At 48.9% G+C, this 24,637-nt stretch overlaps 1 protein-coding gene across 2 annotated transcripts in view; it reads left to right on the forward strand.

Moving 5' to 3' along the window:
* The window catches only part of LOC111139160 (mastermind like domain containing 1), a 109,985-nt gene that overhangs the window by 77,107 nt on the left and 8,241 nt on the right, over positions 1-24,637 (forward strand). The window contains exon 4 of one of the 2 annotated variants that reach the window (XM_022491327.1): positions 23,900-24,143. The exons of the other annotated variant lie outside the window; for it this stretch is intronic. Within the exon in view, the coding sequence (XP_022347035.1) occupies positions 23,900-24,143 (244 nt within the window). The remainder of the gene's footprint in view (positions 1-23,899; positions 24,144-24,637) is intronic. 2 annotated transcript variants of the gene reach the window in all.

Here is a 24,637-nt window from a genome sequence, read left to right on the forward strand (position 1 = left end):
ATTTTTGAACGGGGTCTCGCGGCACGAGATACTTGCCAATGACGGTTTGTTATCACTAAGACTAACTCTTGGCCCTGAGTCTCCAGATCCCGTTTCTGGGGGCTGAAATGTGGCCCTCGAAACTGATGCTGTGTGGGGACGGCGGAATACAAGCGGTGCTCCCTGCAGGTGGACAGCGGTTGTGGCGCCTGCTGACCACGTGGTTCTCCCTGTTCTGGGCTCAGCCCCACTGAGGCAATTCCCGGCCTGCTGGAAAAGGGAACTGGCCATCTTCACCCCACAGGCAGGGGTCTCTCGCTCGGTGCCCCTTGCCCAGCTCCCGTATTTCTCAGCTCTGGCGAGTTCGGTGGACCGTTTGTTTGCACTGAAGGGAAAAGGCAAATGCCATCTGGCAGTTCAGCGTGGCAGCTGAAGCGAGGGCATGGGGGTTCAAGTCCAGGCGCTGCCACTGACCGGGCTCTGTGCCGGGAGCAACATCACTCAGCCCCTCTGAGCTGAAGTAGCCCAGAGCCCAGCACACGCTTTGTGGTCAGTCGGGGCTGGTGCGGACCCCGGGGCTGGAATCGACTGCCTCCCGGCGTGGATGCGTTTCCAAATTCAGAACATTAGGGACTTTAGAAAGCTAATATGGTGCTTTTGCCAAGTATCACGTGAGCCTCTGGCGGAACCTGGGGCAGCATTTCGTTATTCTTACGGAAAACTATGAATAGTTCCCAAAGTCCACAACCCATTTTTGTCCCCAAATAAATTCCGACGCCAAACTTACCAAAACAAATAGGCTTTTCGAGCTTTTTGGGTTTGAAATTACAGATAAGGAAAGCGGACCTGGAATTATGAAAGGAGGGCAAGTGCAATTATGAAAGAAGGACTCCCCTTGGAGTCGGGACAAGTGGCCATGGCATGTGGGATTGTCATAGCCTCCCTGTGTCACCCAGGCCTCTGACATCTCTCTGCTCTTAATCAAGTTGAATCTTGTTTCCAAAACTTAGGGCTCCTTCTCCTTGAAGGAGCTCCTCGCAAAAATCAGTCGGAACGCTGTGAGTGGAACTTAGATTTGCTCAGAGATGCAAACAGGGCCACTGAGGAGGCAGCTTGAGGGCCCCCAGTGCACATGGTTTGCAGAGCTGGGAGCACAGTGTCCTGGGGAGGAGGGATGTGGACGGTGGCCAGTTGGAATAAGAACAAAAAGGCCCGAAATCTGATCCTTGAGGCAGGCCGAGGCACAGGGGAAGGGGGCAGCTGTGGAGAAATGGACCAAAGAGGCCCAGGACATTGTTTGGACAGATTCTGAGAAGGGCAGGAGGGGAACCAAGCCTGCCTTGAGGAAGGCAGGATGAGGCGCCTCCGGGGTTTGCTACGATTTCTACCTTTACCCATGAGCCTCCCGTCCCGTCAGCCGCAGCAGCGGTGAACACCAGGAATCACGGAGACAGTGGGTGAAACGAGAGAACTCACCATCTTGCCTCCCTGACGGGCTGAGCCGGCCGTGGGGATCTGGGCAGCTTGGTCTGAAGTGGCGCCTCAGCCGTTGGGGGGTGTAGCACCCCCAGGGCCCGAGGCCTGAGGGAGATGACACTGGGCAGGGGACATGGCAGTGGGGGACGGGTGTGCTTGGCGGGCGGCAGGCCCCAGCCCTGGGCTTGAGGCCAGGTTCAAGGGGACCCAGGATTTGGATCCCTATTGTCCTGATCCCAGCTCTGTTACTTTTTATTTTGGCAAGCTCTTTTCCCTCTCCGGGTCATACTCTCCCCATCTGTAAGCTGGAGATACTCGTATCCCTGTCTAATGGCGCTGCTGGAAGGATTAAAAGAGGTGAGGCACAAATGCTGGGTGTAGGGTCTGGTTCACAAAAATGCTCCATGGATGTTAGCTGCTGCTACTTCTAGAAAGTCCCTGAAACTTACAACACCAGTAACCCAGTGGAATGGGTTAGACTGCCTCAGTGTCCAGGTTCCTCTCTAGCTGTTGGCAGGGGAGGGGCAGTGGGTCAGGGAGGGCATTTGCCAGGTGGCTGAAGAGAAGTCAAGTAGAGGACACGAGTCGGTGACCCCAGGAAAGAGCCGAGCTGCTGAGCCCGGCCATAGCTTTCTGAGCACCCCTGGCCGGAGAGAAGGGGAGAACGTTGGCTGCCCCTCCCTCCGAGCACAGACAGTAGAAGTGGGGCCCAGGATGGCTGCTGACAGGCACAGAGAGCCAATGGCAGGGCGAGCACAGGCTAGCCTTGCTGGTCACCCAGCGCCGGTGCCAGCAGAAATGCTGCTTCTGCCTTGTCACTGGCATTGGGGGGATGGGTGTCCCCTGTCGTCGCTGTGTTCTTAGAGACTTGCTTGGGGCCCCAGATGGATGCCAACACTCGGAGCACCCCTGCTGAAACTGCAGGGCTGCCTCCCCCCTCCTCTTTCCTCCCCTCCACCATTCACACCCACTCCCGAAGCCTCCCACAAGAACCTTTGCCAAAACTCAAGATTCCTCTTGGTTTGAATTTCCAAGGCTATGCTCACCTGCTCAATAGAGCAGAACCTTTAATTACTGCTGTCTTGGTTAGCACTGCAAATTAAAATCTTTACATTTGCACCATGACCCCTCATGGAAAACAGAATGATAAAAACCAGGCTAGACCAAGACAACTGTCTCTCCTTGTCAAAGTGACATCGGCTCCACTTTCCACCCGAGAAAGATTCAGGAGAGGCACCGTGTAACGATTCAACAATTCTACATGCTAACTCGGTGCTCATCACAATATGTGTACTTTTGAGACTAATATGACACAGTGCGTTAATTATACTTGTATAAAAAAACTTTAAATTTTTTTAAAAATTCAAATTTAAGAAAAAGAGAGGGAGAGTTGGGAGTGATGGTGGTCCTGGGGAGCCTCCTTCCAGTCTCAAATTGTTCATAAGCATTGGAAAGTGGGTGACAGTTCTCTTGCTAACATACCGGACCCCCCTCCCCCCCACTCCCGGGAATCAGATGTACCACATATTGTCAGGGAGGACCTGTGACCTTGGACTTGCTGGTCCTTTCACTGGTTTCCTTTAGTTCTTCTCTTGTTTTGAGGGTAAGGGCTGGGAGAGAACCCTCCTAATAGGGCTTCCCTATTGGGAGAAAAATTTCCTTGCATTTGTCTTTTACTAATTCTGGCACAAAGCATCACAGATTTCAGTCCGGAAGTGAGTCCCGCTGCAATGCAAGAGCCGAGGCCTCTGGGCAAGCTGTCACCAGGCGCGGGAGGATGGGGGCGGTGAGTCAGGTTCCCGGTGCCCCCGGGTCACGGCTGGGCTGGCTCTGCATGCATCTTCTCTGCCAGATGGGGCAGCCTTTTCCTGAATAAGCATCTTCATTTCGTCTGTGAGCACGACTGTACACACAAGCTTACTTTTTCCTTTCTTTCTAAATGGGGCTGCAAAATGCTATTTCGTTTGGGGAAGGCTTTTTTTAGCTGCTTTGGGAGGAAATATAATTAGACGCAGTGTAACATACATTTTTGAAAATTCAGGGGCCGGTTTCTCCGTGTTGACCAAGTTTCGTTTCAACCACTCTGAATGGCCATGAAACGAAACTCCACAGGGCGTTGAATTTGGGAAATGCAGACTCAGAAGTTGGTACTAATATTACCCAGAATCTGGTTTTTCTTTCTGTTTCTCTTCTGGTTTCTGAGAATCATTAAGGATCCTCCACCTTTTTCAAAGAGCAGATTTTTTTTTTTTTTAAATGCGCTGCTTGTCAAGTACGAGCCCTTTAAACATCGGTGGTACTTTCTGTCTCTGCAGTGAGGTCCACGCCGAAGCTGATGGGGGTGCAAAGAGCCCGCAGTCCGAGGCCTCGATCCCAGAGATCAACCGAGCCAATTTTATAATTGCTTAGCGCTTGCGTTATGAAGGCTCAAACAAGCATTTTCAGAAACCTCCGATCAAGTTTTTGTGGGTTTTTTGTTTGTTCATTTCTCCTTAACACACTTGAAAAGAAACCATGAACTTCGCTGAAGCCGAGGTGCTCAAAATGAGATGTTTAGAAACAAAGCGTAGAAATTGTTTTCTTTTGCACCATTTACCGAAACACCAGCTTATCTCTTGCTGTAAATCCAGGGAAGGTTTTCAGAGAGTAGAAGAGGACAGAAGTGCTCTGAGCTGCTGTTGTGATCCCAAGTGAAAAGGTAGCAAAACGTAAAAAGTGTCGAGGGTGAGTGGAAAATCACAGGAGGCCTGTGCCCTTCAGCTGTGGCCCTAACACCCCACGTGCAGGGCCGGACGGCGATCCGCGCACGCGCACTAATGGGACTCCACTGCCTGCCCCCGCTTCCCTCCCGCATCCTCCCCAGCCACCCCCTCGCAAACCCGTGAATGGCCCCATAGCACAGATTTAGGAAAACTCTTCTGAGTCCATTTGTACTTTTAGCCTCTTCTTTCCCTTGGGGGTTGACAAATCCCCAGATCTGGGCCTGCTGCTTAACGTGGCCATGTGTGTGCCCTGGCCGGCTGCTCATGAACTTGAGGGTGGGCAGAGGATGGAACGCTATTTATGGTTAAAGCAAAACCCCTCACCGCCCCCTCACTACCGAAGAAGTTTCTGCTTTTTTCTAAGGAGTCAAAAAAGTTTGGATTTCTATTGGATCTCGTTAGTTGTTGCCCACGGTGACAGATAATGCTTTGTCTGGTTTTTTTTGTGTTTTGTTGTCATGAGTTGACTCATTTGAGTCCCTCCCATCAAAAGGAGTGAGGCTGTTGAAAGTCAAAATGCATGCACAGGTCCAGAGAGATCCCATTTCCACTGCAGACGCACAGGTGGCCCCAGCACAGCCTTCCCATGCTCCTGCCTCCCAGTGGACTACCAGGTTTCTAAGGCAGAATGGAGTCAGTGAAGAGGCAGCGTTTCTCTCTTTCTTCCATACTTTGGTCCTTCTCCCATGTGAACAAAGTTTCCTGTTGGATTAGGACATGTGCAGCTGGGAATCGCACCGAGCCCACAGAGCTCGATTTGGCTGTTGAAGCTTAGGTACCCAGGCAAAAGGGAAGCAGGCACTTCAGGAAATTATCATACAGCTTTGGCCTCAACGTGGCCCTTGAAGGCTTAAAAGGTGCATAGCCTATTTCATCAAAAAGTATTCCAAGTTTTGCTTTGCTCTGGGGGCCTTTGGATTTGAATCCAAAGGCGCGGGTTCTAGCTGGTTACCCCCTGTAGCTGGTTACCCCTTGTAGCTGGTTACCCCCTGTAGCTGGTTAGCCCCCTGTAGCTGGTTACCCCCCTGTAGCGCGCCACCACATTCGGCCGGCCTCTGTTTTTGAGAGAAGAGGGGAGCACAGTTGTGGGGAGCTAGTCTTCTTCCATGGGTGCATGGCTGGGTGGTACATGAAGAGAATTTGCCAAAGCCAGCTAACGCTCTAGGCCAATAGATGAAGGGGGACTCCTCATTTACAGTTTTCAGTGATGATCGTATATTTCCAGGTGACCAAGCTTTGGAGGGTGTGGGAGGCCCGCAGCCACCTCTGAGTGGGAGTAAGTGGGAATGATTCCATGACCCTTTCACTCTATCAGGCCACACTTTCAAAAACAAGCTCTGGAAAATGAAAACAGAGAAAATTTTGACCCCCATTAGGGTGGCTATTATTAAAAAAAAACAAAACTAAAACAAAACAACAACAACAACAAAAAAAAAACAGAAAATCACAAGCACTGGTGAGAATGTGGAGAAATTGGAAATCGTGGGCAGCATGGGTAGGAATGGAGACTGGCGCAGCCAGTGTGGGAAATGGTATGGCAGTTTCTCAAAATGTAAACATAGAATTACTATATGACCCAACAATTTCACTCCTTGGCATAGATCCCAAAGAACTGAAAACAGGTCCTTGAACCGAAATCTGTTCACCAGTGTTTACAGCAGCTCTTTCCATAGCAGCCCAAAGGTGAGAAGAACCCAAAGGCCCGTAACCAGTGAATGGGTAAGCACAGTCCATCTGTCCATATTACGGACTATTATGTAGTCTTAAAGAGGAAGGGAATTCTGACACCTGCTACTATTGAATGAGTTTTAAAGACATTATACTCAGTGGAAGAAGCCAGACACAAAAGGACAAATGCTGTATGATTCCACTCCCATGAGGTACTTAGAGTAGGCGAATTTATAGAGACAGAAAGCAGCACGGTAGATGCCTGGGGTTGGGGGAGAGAAAAGGGGAAGTTGCTGCTTAATGGGGATCTAGAGTTTCAGTCTGGGTTGATGAACACGTTCTGCAGATGGATGGTGAGGATGCTTGCACTTAAAATGGTTCAAATGGCAACTTTTGGCACAAAAAAAGAAAGACTTGAGTTTTATTTTTTTTTAAAGATTTTCTTTATTTATTTGACAGAGTGAGAGAGAGCACAAGGAGGCAGAGAGGCAGACAGAGGGGGAGGGGGAAGCAGGCTCCCCGCTGAGCAGAGAGCCCGATGCGGGACTCGATCCCAGGACCCTGAGATCATGACCCAAGCCGAAGGCAGAGGCTTTAGCCCACTGAGCCACTCAGGCGCCCAAGACTTGAGTTTTAAAACACTTGTCAATCCTGTCCTCATCAGAAAGAATATTTTGTTTTCAAATAATATGAGTGTGCAAGACAAAGATGGCCTTGGGCCGAGCTACATGTTTTCTGTCAGAGACAGGTGCCGTAGTGACTACGTGGGTGCCCATCATCTTGCGTGAGCTAGCTGGGGTTTCTGGATGTCCTAATGAGGTGCGTAGCCCGCACTTAGAAATCACTTTCTTGGTCAGTTGAACGCAATTTCTGTCCTTTCTGGGTATTTTGGCGACATGACAACATGTGGGTCAGGGAACGGAGAAGCGACTGTAGACAGGAAGAGACATTATCTCTGCTTCTGACTGGGGTTAAGAAACCCCACTTGCTTCCTTGGTCCTTTGGTGCGTCTACAAGTCTAGACATACTACGATGATTCACAACTTGCTGATTAATACAAGAGCCAACAGGATGATGCTGGGGACTCGCCATGTGTGACTAGCTTTCTGCGCAAACTCTCCCTCTGGAGCAAGTGCTGGGCCCTGGAGTAGAGTTCTGGAAGAAGTTAAGGTTCTCAGCCACAATGCAAGCCAGCTCCTAAGGCCTTGACTCTGGCACACAAAGTAGGAAGTGAGAGCCTCTGACCAAGGCCCAGATGACTTTTGAAAAAGTCGACACACCTGCTTCTTGTGTCCCGACTCACGTGCCCAGCTCCCAAGACATTTGGTTTCCGCGTTTCAGGGCTTGGTGAGGTTCACGTTGTAATCAGTTATTTGGGTCTTGTCTGCAGCACCACTTGATATCAACAAGGAAGAAGCCTTCTCTGGCTCTGTCAAAGCGAGCTGAACGACCCTTTGGAGGAATGAATGGAAGCTGGCGGGAAGGGGGGATGAGACAGATGAATTACATCTGCTGGTGTTGCTGAATTAGGCTCTTGGGACTATTTTTGAGTGTTTCCGAGTAATTAGGGGTAGAAACTCGCAGACTTCAAGGCTGAGGAACTCAGTCTCTCACATGGGGCCGCCGCCCCCCCCCCCCCACTGTGCTGCGTTTTTCTGGTCCAGCTGTGCCTGGCATTCCCCAAGAGTGAGCTCTGAGAACACGGGGTTCCTCCAACCCCTAACGCACCCACAGTTGCTCACCCCCAGGGGTGGTTTGCACTGGCTGTTCCGCGGTGCTGGTGGTCATCGTGTGATGCATCGTGGAAAGACAGAACAGGACCTCTGGCAGCCGTTTCGCATAGCACAGTGACAGCAGCACATAAGAACCGCCCTCCCTCCCCCAAAAAAGTTGGCTTGGAAACGCAGGCCACTCTTACCACTGTTGTTTTGTTTTGTTTTGTTTTGTTTTGTTTCCCATGTGAGATCCGTTTGTGCCACTCGGAGCTGGCACCAGTATTCCCTGCAGAAACCAGTATGTTTCAGCCAGTCCTGAGAGCAAAGTGAGTGGCTTCCACTGACCCACAGCCTATTTCTAAGTCTGCCATTTCCCTCTGGTGAGCGCAGTGTCAAAGAAGCCCATTTGGAAGGCCTTTCAGCCTATGTTCTTCTCTCTTCAGGCTTCAGTTGTAACTTAGAAGTTCTAAGTTCCAGTTGTCTTTGAATAAGCTCTCACCCTTGGTTTAACAATTTCAAAAAAGTAAAAACAAAAGCATTAAGAGGTTTTCTTCACTAGCTCGCGAGTGTGGATTTTTACATTCTTTGTGGAGATGATAGTTTGAGGGTTTTGTTTTTGTCATTCTGACAGCCGTGTTGTTTGTGTCTTTTATTTGCTTCATTAGTTTTTCATTTCGAAGTGTCTTCCTTGGCAGACTAATTACATTACAACGAGATTCCTTCCCGCTACCTGCTAGAAAGGTCTTCTGAACTCAGGGTCCTTGAGAGATTTGAAGACAAGCGTGACGTTACCCCTGAATCTTCTCTTCTCTCCCCAGTTCTTCACCCCCTGTCCTGGAGGATCGCCTCTGACCTGAGCACAAGGCATTGGAGTGAGACCCTCGGGGTGGGTGAGGCTTTACTCAACTGAGCGAAATGCTCCTGCCTTATCAGTCCCGTTCAGAGGGGAACAGGAAGGTCATGCTTTGTTCCTGCCTCCCAAAATCTCATTTGCCATGGTGTTAGCAGTATCTTCTCTTGGCCCTGCCTGAGCTCCTTTTCCAGGCAAACTTCAACCTATATACCTCCCCACTCCCAGAAGAGGTACCCGAAAGCCGAGTGTTTCCCTATAAACTTGCACTTGACTTGTGTCTATTTCCCACTCTCGGGGTAAATAAAGTCTGTGACAGAATATTAGACTAGGGATGAGGAACTGGAATGAGCCCTCATGATTGTCTCTAGAGCCATCAACATCCTACTTGGCAACACCCCTTATGGGCTTTTAATATTTTGTTTACAGTTATTACCTCTGAAATCTCTACTTTCTGGTATGTTCTGACTTTTCAAGGGATTTAAAAATTCAGGAGCTCGATGCCAATAATTGCTTTTAGGAGCTAGCTCTGCCTATTTTCTATAGATGACTTCCAGTTTGGACCATCAATTATTTTCCTCACAGAAACCCACAAAGTACATATTCGAGTTATTTGGAATCGAATATGAACTAGGAATCCTTAATGTAGTTCGGCTTCTAAAATGTGTATCGCACTCAACTCATGCAAAACAGAGTATTTAAGAGCTTGAGCAGCTCACTTGAGATCTGAATGAAGACCCTAAGCCTGTCATCATTGACCCGCACCAGCCACCTTTGCCGGAGCAGGTCACACGCGCGGTTCATGTGTGGTAGATTTCTTTGTAAACTGGTCCGGGCACAAAGGAGCATGACTTGAGGCTGACCAGGGTCCAACAAGCCCTGGGCTTCATCCCTGGGAATGGGATGCTCTCCAACGGGAGGCTGGAGGTATAACCCGGACCTCACGAACTCAGAGGTCTGGGTCACGAATGACAGGAAAACCAGCTCGCACTGCCTTGGCCAGTGAAGGGAGCTGACTGAGTCCTGTAAGTGCAAGTCCAGAGGTTGGGTCCACTTCAGGGGTGATTTGAATCGGTAGCTCAACAGTTACAGAGGAAGTTGTTTCTTCATCCTCAAGCTGGCTCCCCCTTGTGGGCACACACAGCTGCCAGCAGCTCCAGGGGCTACAGGCTTCCTCTTCCCTCATCCAGCCGAGCTGGACAGAGAGTCGCTTCTAGAAGCTCTGTCGGAAAAACAAGGAGGCTTCTTTCCCAGAACCCCCTGATTGCATGCCTACTATGCCGCTTCGTGGGAGTGGAGCTGAGCGTCCCACTTCTAGAGCCCTGGGTGACGCCAGGTTCCCCCAAAGCATATAGGCAGCACAGGGCAAGCAAGGCTGACTGAGCTGTCATAACTGACCTCCTCCGCCATCCACATCCATCTGCCCCCTCCTTCCCAAGCACAAGCTTCCCAAAATGCTCACTTCTATAGAAAGTCTATTTACTCCCTCCCCAAAGGGATTCAGCTCCAATCTAGGAAACAGCAGGTGCTGCACCGTCCTCATGTCTCAGGACACCTTAGGGCTTTTGGAAGGTTAACAAGCTTCTAGAATTTAATAGTTAGGAACTGAAATGTGAAGATCATCCATCCATCCCCTTCACCACTGCCCATAGAGCACCGTGCTCCTTGGGATGACCATAAGCCTCATGTTGCAAGCATTCCCCCAAATATCCACGACCTGGGTGTTCGTTGGGTCTTCAGAGGAGTGGCCCTGGGTATGGCTATGACATAGATCAAGTTGATTTGAGAACTTTGCCAATTTCCCGGAGTCCCTCACCTGGCCAACGTCTCATCATCCTTCGGGCCACAGCTGAAAGCTCGGTTTCGCCATGAAACTGCCACCCAGACTAGGTTGGGTTCTCCTGTTTGTTCTCAAACACTCTGCACTTATCAAGCTATACCAGAAATCCTCGTTTCAGTGTTTCAGTAAATACGTGTCGCACAAATGTATAAAAGGCTGACTGAGCAGGCCGCCTCTACAGTACTAGACGACTACACTATACGTTTTACAAGATAAGATGACAGGTGTTCCAGAGGAAGCAAACAGACAAAGCCCTCAGAAGAAACACACACACACACACACACACACACACACCCCACGGAGAACCCCAGTGTCCTTGGCAACGGCACGGACAGTTTAGGAGCCTCTGTCTCCCTCCTTCTCTCTGGCAGTCTGGTACATCAGCGGCCCAGGGGACCTCCCTACCTACCAGACCCCTGGGCCTCCTGGCCCTACACAGCAGCCCCTTGAGTGCTCATCTCCCTCCTGTCCCACACGCATCTGGTTTGTAGATGGGCAGTTGGGGGAAAGCGAGAGATGCCCCTCAGTTCATAATAGGCCCCAGGCAGCCAGGTCCAGAAAGCTGATCTGGGTGAACCCCTCACTTTTCCACTGAGGTATGGGAGTCCCACAGTCCCACAAGGTCATGAAGTGATTGGCTCTGAGTAACAGCTGGAGTCCCCTGATTCCCGGCGCAGATCCTGAGCTCATAAATTCTGCTCTTCAAATCTGGGGACGGGATACAAACTTCATGTGCTCTTGACAGTTTATCACCACTGCTGTAATCCTCTGCTATTAAATACAATTTTACAATTAAACTAAACCCTTAAATTAATTTATTCAGAGAAGGCCAATTATTTATTAAAGTCCACAAACTAGCTATCAGTATATCCTGCACATACTGACTTTGAAGACCGTGTCTAAGTTTAGTGTAACTGATGTACCCTTTTTCATTGGATGTCCACACATCAAAAAGGACGTCTGTTCATCCAGCATTAGTGATAGGTTATGCATATGTTTGCCTTTCTGGTTCCCAGAGCTAGACCTCATTCCTTCAGAACAGCCCCATAATCCACCCATTTACTGGGTTGCAAAGCTTCGATGAGGGAGAGAGAGCAGTACGGTAGCTACCAGAACTTTCTCTTCAGGGCAGTGTACTGTGTTTACTGAGGGCTGCTGGACATGTCCAGCATTTCCTCATGACTTGTGTAGCCCAGTTCATGACTGGGGTGAGGAAGGAAAATAACAGAAAGAGATATCTGGCCCAGGAAGTTCTGGAAACTCCAATAAAACTCAGACAGAAATTAAGTCTCTGAGCTGTGAGCCAAGTGTTTAAGGGAAGAGACAGGGGAGCACTACTTATGTTGCTCACTGCTCCCTGTGGCACCTCACGGGCAGTGTAAGGAGTGGTGGGGGGGAAGGGTTTTCTCTGTATTTGGGGCAGAAAGAAGAGCTGAGTAGCCATGTGCTCCTTTGTGTCTGCCTTCAGTATGCGGTTAGAAGCCTAAGACGTGCATTGGGGTGAGGGGAGCCTCTGCCCACAGTGCAGGTGGTCCGTGACGACTGGGTGCCAGAGAAGGACTGGGTAAGAACAACCTTGAATGCAGTGCAGCTCCAGGAAAGTTTCAGCAAGGCCAATGGAGAGTCCTTGAGCCAGAGTTGCCGCTGGAAGAGTCCCATACCTCACAGGAGTGGGCTTGCATTAGTATACCTGCCATGTTCCTTCAATGGTTGGGAGTGGGGTCAGGGCCACATATGGTGACAAAGCCAACGGGATGGTTCCTGAAGGCTGCCAGCCAATGATGCTCCCCATGGCAGGAGATCTGAGCAGATCTCCACATCACCACATCGTTCCTGTGGTAGCTATGACAGGACAGGCCCTTCCCTGAGTTCGGGGTGGACAGATAGTGACAGGAACCAGTGCAAGGGTAGCGCCAAATTGGCTACTTTGGAGAATGAGGCCAAGGCTTGTTTGATTAGTTTGCAGGTGGACCGTGCTTTTTCCCTGCCTCTCCATTCAGTGTTTGGATTCTTGGTTCCCTTCCCCCTTTCTCCTTGTTTGTTCAATTCACCCTTTGACCCCAGGTCTAGGAAAATACAACCATATGCATTTGGAAGAAGTTTAAAATGAATTGGCTGGCTGGCTTTAGTTTCCATCCTAAGCATCTAAAGATGCTTGGGCCTTGCATGTGAGGTCAACTGAAGAGACTAAAGTCATATGAGAAATCAGCAAAATGAATCTTCAGCCTCTTGACTACACAGGGAAGAGTCCAAGCTTTGTCTAGGGCCTAAGAATCACTGTCTTTTAGTTGTCTTTGTATCACAACGTCAGAGAACATGAATATTGAAAGAAACCTTGGAGGTTGTCTAGTTCAATGACATCCTTTTACAGAAGAGGACACAGGGAGGGCCTAATAGGGAAAAGTAGACCAATACCCTTTAGGAACAAAGATGCAAAAATTCTAAAAACAAAAAAAACTAGCAAGTCAGTCCAGTAACATATAAAAGAATTATACACTGTGACCAAGTGGGCTTTATCCCAGGAAAGCAAGGCTGGTTCAACCTATGAAAATCATTCAATGTAATGAACCATATTAACAGAACAAAACAACAACAACAACAAAAAAACCCACCATCTCAATAGACACAAAAGGAAAGGGATTTTCTCAAGCTCAGAAAGTTAATAGCAAAGCCCAGGCTACACTCAGGTGACCCAGCTTCCGAGCCACAGCTCTCCATAGCAATGGGAGTGGGGACGGAAGGTGGAACTAGCCCTTCCCTGTGCAGGCACTGCCCGAAGCCCATATGGAGGAATTTCCCCTTGTCCTTCCATCCCATTCTCACAACAGCCCCTGGCAGTGGGCGCTGTCATTGCCCTTAATTTCTGCATGAAAAAGTAGGCTTAGAGAGACAATGGGACTTACCTGAGTCTACCTGGCTGCCAAGCATAAGGAGGAACTAAGCCTAAACCCCAGGTCTCCTGACTCCCCCGCTGGCTCTTTCCTTGCCCTTCATTGCTTCCTTCGTTGATTGGTGCCACTGGATTAACTGGGTTCCATTAGTTCTCAGATCATGTACTGCCAAGCCGAGTAGATGGGCTTTTTGCTGAGAGCAGGTGGGAGTGTCCTCCAAATTCTCTGGGGGAAGAGCCCCTCCCCTGTGCCGGTGTGTGACAACACTCAGAGCCCAGGCTGTTAACTTAACACGGTAAAATCTGGGTCAGGTGGCCATTTCTATATGCTACTGGCTAGAACATATGTGCAAGGACCAGAGATCTGTAAAGAAGCATAGGGGAAGCCAGAGGCCAGAAAGCTGGGATGTGCGGGCCAGTGGTGAAAAAGAGAGGAATGAGGCTGTTCCTTTGTTCCTGGAGAAGCTAAGGGCCAGGCTGGCCTGGATTTTGGCAGGGCCTAGCCCAGTGAGATCTCTTGCTACTGAGTTCTGGCTCTTCCCAGTGGGACGAGAAGCAGGCAGACATTTCAGAGAGTCAGGGAGTGACACGGCAGGGCCAGGATGCCATGAGGTATCTTCTTTTTGGCCTCACACCTGAGCGTCTCAGAGGGAGCTATACTGAAGGCCCAGTTGGCCAGGCTTCCTCTGGAGTGTTCACCATGGCCTCCAGAAGCTTCTTCTCTTCAAAAACACATTTGGAGAGTGCCCCCACCCCACCCCTCGCTCCAAGCCAAGCCCTGAGGCTTCAGGCCATTCCCAGACTTTCACAGAACCACTCTGCCTGTTTAACTCAGAAACATGGGCTGCCCTTTCTCCTGGCTCTCTCTGAGAATCACAGAGAGGTTGAAAGCAGTTGACTTTGTATGGTCTACTCTTTTCTCTTCCTCATGCCATCAGCCTTGCATATAGATATGTTTCCACCCAGCCACACACCAACATTGCACATGCTACCCGCCACCCTTCTTTCCTCCTGTCCTAGCATTTAGACCAGGGACACTGGCTTCCTTTGGGATAGTGGGCTTGCAAGGAGGCACCCTGGACTGGGAATCAGCTGTGCCGAGTTCTATTCTTCTCTGTCTTGGGGCCAAGCTCTTCCCTACCATGAGCCCCAGAGTTCCCACCTACCAACTAGGGAATTGGTAGCAACCAGTATTTCTCAGAAGGTGGCATTTCTGGGTGCCATTCCCAGAGACCGAGTCCTTGCAAATCAGTGGAACAAGGTGCTCTCTGTGTCTCTCAGACTCTCCGACTCTCCATCTTTAGCTTGCTTGACCACCTTCTTTCCTCTTTTTTTCAATTGTGCTCAAATACAAATGACACAAAAATGGTAATCTTTGGGGCGCCTGGGTGGCTCAGTGGGTTAAGCCGCTGCCTTCGGCTCAGGTCATGATCTCAGGGTCCTGGGATCGAGTCCCGCATCGGGCTCTCTGCTCAGCAGGGAGCCTGCTTCCCTCCCTCTCTCTCTGCCTGCCTCTCTGTCTACTTGTGATCTCTCTCTGTCAAATAAATAAAATCTTTTTAAAAAAATGGTAATCTTTTAGTGTACAGCTCAGTGATATTAAGTACCTTCCCTTTGTTATGCAACCATCTCCACGATCCACCTCCAGAACTCTTTTTATTTTGCAAGACTGAAACTCTGTCCCCATTAAACAATAACTCTCTGTGACACACTGCCCGCAGCCCTTGGCAACCACTATATCTACCTGGCAGGAGGGATACCATGATCACCAAGGTGGTTTTTCCAGAACAAGGTTTATCCATTGCTTGTCAGTCTTAAGCAAACCATGGACCTCTCCATCTACAGAAAATGGTGCCTCGCATAGGTTGACCTCTCATTTCCCTTCAAGTTACAAAAGTTCAAGGGTGAGAGAGCAAGGAGTCAGCCCCAGGGAGACAGAATGGGTCAGAAGAAGACAGAAGATGAGGGTTCCAGTAAAAGGAAAGTAGAGAATGATGTCCCACAGCCATAAAGGTTGGAAAGGAAGGAGACCAGCCGGTCAGTTGTGAGAAAGTGGCATAGTCAGAGAGCATGGGCCCATTTGTAGTTAGAATACATATTCACACATCCATGTGGACAAAATCTGGGGAAGGAATCCTGAGCCCCGGAAGTACTGGCATCCTCACCAGGAATCAGAGAACCGACACCAGACCAACCCTCAATTTCATGAAGAGTGTGCGGTGCTAGGTCCTCCTAACCTTGACCCCACCCTAAACCTGTCAGACTGGGGCATCTCCAGAGAGCTGGGATTGGCCATGAAAAAGAAAATAAGGTTGAAATTCCAAAGCGACTTTCCCCTAACCTGTAAACTGATGATATTTTATGAATTTGAGTTGTTCCTTTGACATAGCACTGTGTTTTCTATTTGCATGGTTCCTGGTTTTTTCTAATCCTGGTTTTCTTGAATCCGTATGTTATGTACAGAAGAGCATATAAGGCATATGATAGTAAGACCAATAGCCATGTACCCACCAACCAGGTTAAGAAATGGAACATTGAAAATATCTTAGTAGCCATCTGTGTATCCTTCCCACTCCCCAGAGATAACGACTCTCCTGACTTCTAAAAGCCAACTCTAGAAAGGCATCCTAGGCCTCTTGGTGAGCTTCCAGCTCTTCTTAGGTAGATCAGGCAGTCACCAATCTCTTTAGGTAGCTATTGTCTGCATAGATTTCCACAGAGGGCTCCACCCACCTGTTTTGCATTGATCCTCACTAATTTCAATTTTCGATGGGGACCTTGTCATTTTCCAGTCTCTTGATTACAAGAGTAATCTTTGGAGTAAACTTAGAAAGTGCAGGCAAGTATAGGGAAAACACAAACTCCATGGGATACTAAAATATATAAATATATGATATATAAATAAGCCAAGAATAAACACTGTTAACATGTTGCGATATAGCATTTCACTACCTTTTCTTTTTTAAAAAGATGTATTTCTTTATTTAAATGACAGAGCACATGAGCAGGGGGCGGGCTGAAGGAGAGGGAGAGGGAGACTCTCAAGCAGGCTCCACGCCCAGCACAGAGCCCCAAGTGATCTCAGAACCATGAGATCATGACCTGAGCCAAAATCAAGAATCAGATGCTTAACTGACTAAGGTCTCCAGGTGCCCTCATTATGTTTTCTATGCAGAACTATGTCTTTCACATTATTTCACCAGCTTTGTATATAGCTTTATCTTTTATTGTGAAAGATAGCGTAGACACAGAAAAGTGCACAAGGTCTCTACGTCCAGTTTAAAGAAGTAGAAAGTGAAACCCTGTGTCACCACCGATTAGGTTGAGAAATAGAATGTTGCCCCCCCTTCCCAAGTTGATCCCCTTGTGCCTCTTGTGATCTCAGCCTCTCCACTCTGTAGAGGCAACCACTCTCTTGATTCCGACGTCATCATTCTCTTGCATTTCTAGATAGTTTCACCACTTATGAATGAAATCTTAAGCAGTCACTTCATGTTGAAGAACTGAGCAGTGAGCACAAGCTAATAGTGGTAATAGGGCTCTTTGTTGCTTATGCATTAAGCTTGTGCTGAAGGCTTCCAGAAGGGAAGCTGAGTAGTCTTGGTCACTGTCCGTCCCCAGCTCCCCTTTTAGGGAAGTCGGTGGCCCAAGGCACAATGGGCTGGGGCATGTATAGAGCCCGCCACCATAGGGATTTCTGACAGAGTCATGGGCATGGTATTGGACGCCCGGAAGAGATATAGATTTCAAGCTTGCCACAGCCTGCCTCCAAGTCCTCTAGCCTCCAGGCATAGGTCAACACCAGACACCTTTTTGGGGTGAAGTGGTGTCCTCAGCTGATCCAGGGAGCAGGATCTAGAAAGCAGAGCAGGAATTCAGCAGCTACTCCCGGGTGAGGAGAGGGGGAGGGGATCCAGGCTCTATCCCTTTGCTTTGGCCCCCTCCAACCACTTGGTTTCCCTTCCAGAGACAACCTGGGGCTGAGCCCAGTAGAGATTCGGCCATCCCCACCAAGCTGTTTTTCCACCTTCCCCTCTGATGTCTTGTGATTCAGTTTCCTGGGGCTGCATAGTCAGTTAACCTTGTTTCTAGCTATTCTTTAACTTGGGAAACTGTGGTGTGGTTGTCTTCTCTCCTGTTCTCCTTCTCCTTGTGAGATTGTGTCTTTAAAAGCAAAACAAAACCCTTACCACATTTTTAGTGGGGCTCTGGGAGGGAGTGAAGTTGGATGCTTGCATTAAATTGGTTGTCTAAATCCGGAAGTCTCCAAAGGAAATCCTGCCGCTCCCTTCCTCGGTTGCCCAAATGTGATGGTTAGTTGGATGGCTCCTTTGGCACCCTGGGGCCTATCAGCAGTGCTCACTGGACCCAGCAGGGAGTCCCTGGAGGGGAAAGAATGTGGGGACTCATAAGCATGAGGGTTAGGCTTTGAACATTGCATTTTTAGTATTTGTAATTAAAAGCCCGGATTTGGGAGTAGTTCAGACCCAGGTTTGGCTTCCAGCTCTGCCCCTTACTTAACTGTGGACTTGGAGCAAGTTACTTCATTTCTGTGAACCTTATTTTCCTCCCTATAAAATGAGGAATAGTAATGGTACCCATCTTTCAGGATTGTCTTGGGAATTCAAGGGGATTACATTTAATTCAGTGCCTGGCACGTTGTACATGGTCAGCACATGGTAAGTGTTAACATCACTGTCATCATCCTGAGACCCTAGGAACCTTCCAGAATCTGTCAGAGCAACTTGTGCCACAGGCCTCTCCTGGCTGCTGAGGCTCTGGATTCCAGAAAGCCTTGATGCTCTACCCCTTTACCCAGCCCTTGAGGTTCTCCACAGCAATGCTTGTGACCTCACCTTGCTCCTGGGATGTTTCCCAGGGCCCACCTGCCCTGACCAACCACAGTTTTCCTAGCTAATTACCCAGCAGTTCTGGCCACACTACAAAAGGGCCCCAGATAAAATGGCCAACCAAAATATCAGCAGTGGACTGCAGACATGCCCTGCTCCTGGCTCTATGGGAGACCCCGAGGAGCACACCAGTCTCTAGCTTGTGTGGTTCGCAGGCCACCTGCCTCCTCATTGGGATTCATGCTGCATAAAATTTTTTCCTTCATCCCTTAATTGATGTATACATTATTGATTTGCCTTTTTGTGCTCTATCAGCAAAGTAGCAGTTTACCAGTTGAACTTAATCCTGTGATTAAATTCCAAGTCTGAGATCTTGATTTGACCAAGTGAATTTGATTTGGGAACCCCATCAATATTAGACAGCCCCAGATATTTAAACTTTGAAAAATTCAAGTTAAATTCTATACATTTATAAAAGGAAAAAATCCAAAAAAGCTCAAACTCTTCCAGTTCTTGCATAGGGAATACTCTGCTCCAACGACACTTGAACAAAATTTAAGGGAAAGCTCCACCCAGCGGGTGGGATTGGTGCTACCTTAGAGTTCTTGGCAGAATCTCTTCAGTGAGCCTTAGTTCCCTCCCACCCCCTGTACCACATGGTCTTAACAGAAATACCCCAACTTCAAGTTCTCCTAATTTTAGGATACAGCTGTTGCAAGAAGGACACATAGGTCACACCATAGCCAACCCAGAAGCCATTCCACAGCTGTGGAACCCTTGCGGCCTTCCAGGATCTTCTCCCTGCAGGTCTGCTTATCATAATGGCAATGGCTTCTGTTGGGCAATTTGATCATGCAAAACTCAGGGCATGGGCTTTGAAGTCAGGTAATATCTGGGTTCCAGTCCAGACTCTGGCATTTACTAATGAATGACCTTGGGCAGTTGCTCAATACAAGGCAGAGGCATTATTGGTAATGAAGACTACCAGTAGCTCATCTTCAGAGAGTGCATGTAACAGGCACTTGTGAATTTGTGTTCACTCAAGTAATCTTCATAACCCCTACCACACTATGCATAATGTACAACTATGACCTCTCTTTTATAGATGAGGAAGTTGAGGCATAGAGGAGTCAGTAACTTCCTCACAGTGACATAGCTAAGAAGCGGCAAGTCCGTGATTCCAGTCCAGACCTTCTTTCTCCAGAGCCCCTATGCCAAAGAGCTGTGCTCTCCAGTACTTAGCCAGCAACCCCATGTGGTTATTTAAATCAATTAAAAGTAAATAAAATTAAGAATTCAAGTTCTCAGTTGCCACATGTGGTCAATGGCTATGATGCTGGACAGCCTAGGTATAGAGAGCATTCTTTTCTTTCAGGGAGGATGATTCAACATCATCTCAGAACATTCTGGTAGACAATGCTACTTATAGAGCTTCCAGGATTTTACTCCTTAGAAAATCTGAGACTTGAGCTATACGGCTTTCTTGTATTATTATTAATAGACACATGGTTGTGATATATTGAAATCCCTTTTGCACTTGGCCCAGTAGGGAAATGCCAAGCAAAAAGCCAAAAAGCCAAAAAGTCTAACTCACATTACATTCTTCCTGTTTTCCCAATGCATTACTTCAAATTTGCCAAACGGTCTCCTGTCATTTCTGTTTGATGTGTAGGGACATTCACCAATTTGCCCAAAGAGCCAGCTTCTTCTACAGCTCTGCCTTGACCTCTTTGGGCTCTCTGTACAACATTTAGTACCCGTGTACCTTCATCTCACCTGTGACTTGAAGGACCGGAGCTGACTTCTGAAGTCGGCAGAGTCCCTGAAGGACTCTGGGCTCTGAGAGTCTCTGGCATATGTTCCCCATCTCCAGTTCCTTCTCTTGGGCTTTCTCTGCTCACTTCTGTTACACGGTTAGTAAAGGCCAGAGAGAAGAAAGGAAAGAGCTCAAGATTCCTTGCCTGAACTCCTGGATGATTCAGCCTAGAAATCTGCAAACTCCCAGAATCCGGTAGAATTATAGTAAACACCCCTAACCTTGTGAATACACATTTACCTCCTTCCAAGTCTCCACGGTGGAGAAGACTGGACTGATATCTGATCTAGTCAATAATTTATAGAGTTAGACAGACATCCACTTCTTGCCAAGCAGCTGGATGTCTATGCGGCGTAGTCATGACCTTTGCTTCATGCCCCAGTGTAAAGGAAGGAGGACACCTTGGACTGCTCCTCTTCTGGTGCAGAGAAGGAGCCTCTGGGCTTCCAAACCCAGGAGTTGCTTGGGTCTTAGCCACTCTGTAAATCAGATCCAGGTCTGTACCCCACCTCCTACCTCTGCTTCTTTGTTAGTTGATGTTATTTGTACAGTGTGGATATGATCCCACTCTGTTCTACCGATGGGTTTTATTAATGCAACAGTGTTGAAAGGGATGAATAGACGTGCTTAAATCAGGGGTGAGACTCCATTTATCATTAACGTTCAGCTGGGATAGAGGCCAGCACGGTCTTCACTAGATGACCATCTCTCAAGTGCCCAGCGTATCACGCCAAGCTCCTAGAAGAGTAAGGTCAGTTGAATTTTCTGAGTATCTGCTGAGTCCCTTGCCTGTGCCAGGCACTGTCTGGGCCCCAGACGGATTGAGAGATGATGAACACCCGGCCCAGCATGGATGTTCCGTCAGCTGCAGGTGTTCAGCCGTGGGAGCTGGACCGAAGGAGAAGCAGAATTCCCAGGGTGGAGGGGCTGGATCTCAAAGGACATGCAGGAGTCTCAGAGTGAAAGTGGGGAGAAAGGGCGTTCTAGGCTGGGCGAATCAAGGGGCACCAGCTCAGAGGGCTGAACACACATGGCAGCCTTTGATGGGCTGATACAGGCATGACTGGATGGCAGAGTAAATGACAGTATGGAACATAAAATTCCGCTCTTAGGGCTGCTGAGAAGACGGGAGCCCAAGCTTATGGACAGCCCAAAGAGCAGAATTTAGCAGGATGTGCTTCTGTCCCTAGACAACTGCAAGCCACTGGAGGATTTTTCAGGGGGAAGGGACCCAACCTCAGTCCAACAAGCTCTCTGGCAATCATGGAAAGCCCATGATCCAGGGAACTGAGTGGGTGTGAGTTCTCTGAAATAGGTGCTACGAGTATCACACACTGTCCATCCCATGGTCTACTAATGCAAAATTTAGACTCATGGAGAACCAGCCAGTCTAAGAGCTAGATCATGCCCACCAATAATTATTAATTGACTTGCTATTCTGAGATTTTCAGCGGTTCCAAAGAGATGGATTTACCTTACGTTTGGAAACCTCAAGGAGTTGAAATGTCCCTAGCAGCCTTTTTTTTTTTTTTTTTTGAAAGTTGAGCTTCACATTTATAGGGTGTGTGGTAATCAGGGCTTTTTCCTCCCAAGTTAAATAAAACAGAGAAGATGCATGAGCATCAGTTATAAAGCGCCTAGTCAGTCAGAGTTGAGACTGAATCTCATCTATTTTATTTATTTCGCTTTTCAACTGGGGATTGCATTGGTCCACCAAGTGCTGCTCCCATTCTGCTCCCATAGAATGAATAGTGGGTCCAGGCCCACCCCTAGTCTCTGCCCAGACAGTATCGCCCACAGAGCTGGGGCGTTTTCCGCCGCTGATAATGTCCAAGTGCTGTCCGCAGGTTGTTCCGAGTGCTGAGCTACTGAGGCCCTGCAAGCGTATGTTAACGCTGATTGGGGGTCCTGGTTCTTGACCCATCACTCTTACCCTCCAAGCCACGTGAAGCTACCAGGGATTCCGGAGCAAAAGCTTAAAGTGCTTCAGTTCCCACCAAATAAGCCCTATTCAACGCTTTGAGGCTGTGGCACCAGAGTGGGAGGGCAACCAGAACTCTAGTAATATTTGCATTTAGAGATTGTAAAAACTCCGATGCAGCTATAAAATAGCATTTAAAATGATCAAGGAGGGGCAGTCTGGGTGGCTCAATTGGTTAAGCAACTAACTTTGGCTCAGGTCGTGATCCTGGAGTCCTGGGATCAGGTCCCACATCGGGCTACCTGCTCAGCAGGGAGTTTGCGTCTCCCTCTGACCTCTCCCCTCTCATCCTCTCTCTCTCTCATTCTCTCTCTTTCTCAAATAAATAAATAAATAAATAAATAAAATCTTTAAGACAATAAAATGATCAAGGAGCTAGGTATGCAGGCAAAAAGAATTGTCAATTGTAGAAAGTCCTGGATGGCTCTGCACAGTCCACACACACAGTCCGTATACTGAGAGAATGGCGAGGAAGTTTTCGTTCCCAAGTGCGCTGAGTTGACTTGCAAAGAACATTTTGTGTTGTTTTTTGGTTTCGTATCTGTCTGGGGGACTCTCCGAAACTCTCCAGTGGTCAGATTGTCTTCCCAATCCCCTCTTTAAGTATTTATAATTTGTTCTTAAGAATTTGGAAACCCCTTGCCACACTTTGCCTGAACTTTTCTAAATGGTGTGTTTTCATAGTTTCTACATTTCAAAACTCGTTTTGCAACGTGGTAAGCTAAAGACTGATATCACGCACACACACACACACACACACACACACACACACACACAGTGGCTAACCACCTGTGGGGTTGGGAACCAGGCAAACCTGAATTTGCATCCTGCTCTGCTACCAACGAGCTGTGTGACCTTGGGCAACTTAGTTAACCTCTGGCCTCAGTGTCTTCATCTATAAAATGCAGACAATATCAGGTCCTGCCTCATAGATGCTTAAAGGACTGAGTGAGACCAAATGTCGAAAGCACTTGGGTCAGTGCCTGGTGCCGAGCAAATGCTCGATAAATTCAGTGGCAGCGGTTTTTTATTGTTACTTCGAACGGGACATCCATTGCAAGGATGTTCATCCATTGATGTGTTCATCCATTGCAAGGACTTGTGCGCGGGAAGTGCTTAGTAAGTGTTTATTACAATGAATTGAATTGCTTCCAGCCGTTTAACTTGGTTTGGGGGATAAAGATTTCCCTTTCTCCTGTGATGCTGGGAGATGCGAGTGAGGGCTCGCAGCCCAGGAGGTCCAGCATGAGAGGAAGGAGGCAGTATCTTGTAGAAGGGAGAGCCCATGGAGGCAGGCCTCCCTCTGGTCCTTGAAATTTTCTCTGACACAGTTATCAAGTGCAAGGTTTTTAAATTGCCTTTGGCTGAAAGAATTGGGTCATGGGTTCCATTCTGGCAAAATCTCTGTCATCTAGAACACGATGGCAAGGAAAGGTCCCACACACACCCGAGTCCCAAAGCCTTGGGGCCCTGGTAAGTTGAAGTGCAGGGAGGGCTACAAGTTCAGGACTCGGCTGTGGTGGGATTTACACTTGACTGTTTGGTTTTGCACTCACCATTTGGTTTTGCAGATTGCCCAGCATTTCTACACACACAAACCTGCAAACCGGTTTAGAACTGTGTGCTCTGTTGGGGGGTGGGGGCGGGTAAGGGGGTGGGAGGGATCGGGATTGGTCGAGGTCATTGCCGATGAACCAGCTATCTTTCCAACAAAACAATGACTGATCAAGGCAAAGGATCCCTAACTGAGATCCATGGACGGGCAGTAAGTGTCCAGAAAACCCCTGAAATTATCCGTAAAATGTTTGTGGGCCGGGAGTGGGGAAACACCACTGGGAGTGCTTTTTCTGTGGAGAGAGACCATAGCCTTTAAGGGATTCTCAAAGGAGTTTGTGACCCAAGGCAATTAAGACCGCAAAGCTGTTTGGTTTTGTTGCCCCAGACCAGTTGGTGTGTGTAACCACAGCCCCCCAGAAACGACCCGGCTAGGCAGGCAGTCATGGCAGTGACAAGATCAGTCAGAAGCATTTTGTAGCCAAGCAGCTGATGGATTGTTCAATCGGTTGTTGTAGACTCATGTAGACAAAGCCTGCAAGCTTGGGGAAGCCAGGCACCCCCAGGTCAGCCTCGGGCGACAGCCCCCATCCTGCCAGGCCCTGGGGAGTGAGTCCTTCCTGCCCAGCAGCTCCTTTGCTCATGAGCTGGCCCGAGTCACCTCCTCGTACAGCACCTCAGAGGCAGCGCCCTGGGGCGGCTGGGATCCGAAGGCCTGGAGGCAGGTGCCTGCTCCACTACTGCCTAGCTGCGACGCTGTAGGTAAGTCACTTCCCCGAGCCTCGCTTTCTCATCTGTCAACCGGGGCGCCGTCCCCTGCTCAGCCTGCCCGCCTGCCTCACAGTGTTGTTGGGAGGAACAGAGGAGGTGACAGCCCGTAAAGCTCTGTACACCTAGGAGGGATCTCTAGTGCTTTCTCTACTGTGCCCCGGACAGTCTTTGGCAAAGAGACCACCCAAGCCAGCAGAGTTCTCCAGGCCCCTGAGCCTCACCGGCAGGGAAATGAATGGGGGTTGCCCCGGGTGCAATTGCCCCTCCCTGCGGTAAGCCTTCCAGCACCCTGGGTCTTTCCCTGCCTGTCTGTCCCTGTGGCCAGACTGTGAGCCCGAAGGGGGACAGGGGCTGGGCTCCTGGAGGTCCCCCACCCATCCGGTGCCTGCCTGCTCTGTGCCCAGTGGGTGTTCGGGGACTGTCTCTCCCGCCAGCTCCACTGTGGACTCTGCACCCCCAAGGTGTTCTCTGACCCCACCCAAGAC

The sequence above is a fragment of the Enhydra lutris genome, unplaced genomic scaffold (assembly GCF_002288905.1).
Source record: "Enhydra lutris kenyoni isolate GAN:26980312 unplaced genomic scaffold, ASM228890v2 scaffoldscaffold96, whole genome shotgun sequence".
Lineage (NCBI taxonomy): Eukaryota > Metazoa > Chordata > Mammalia > Carnivora > Mustelidae > Enhydra > Enhydra lutris.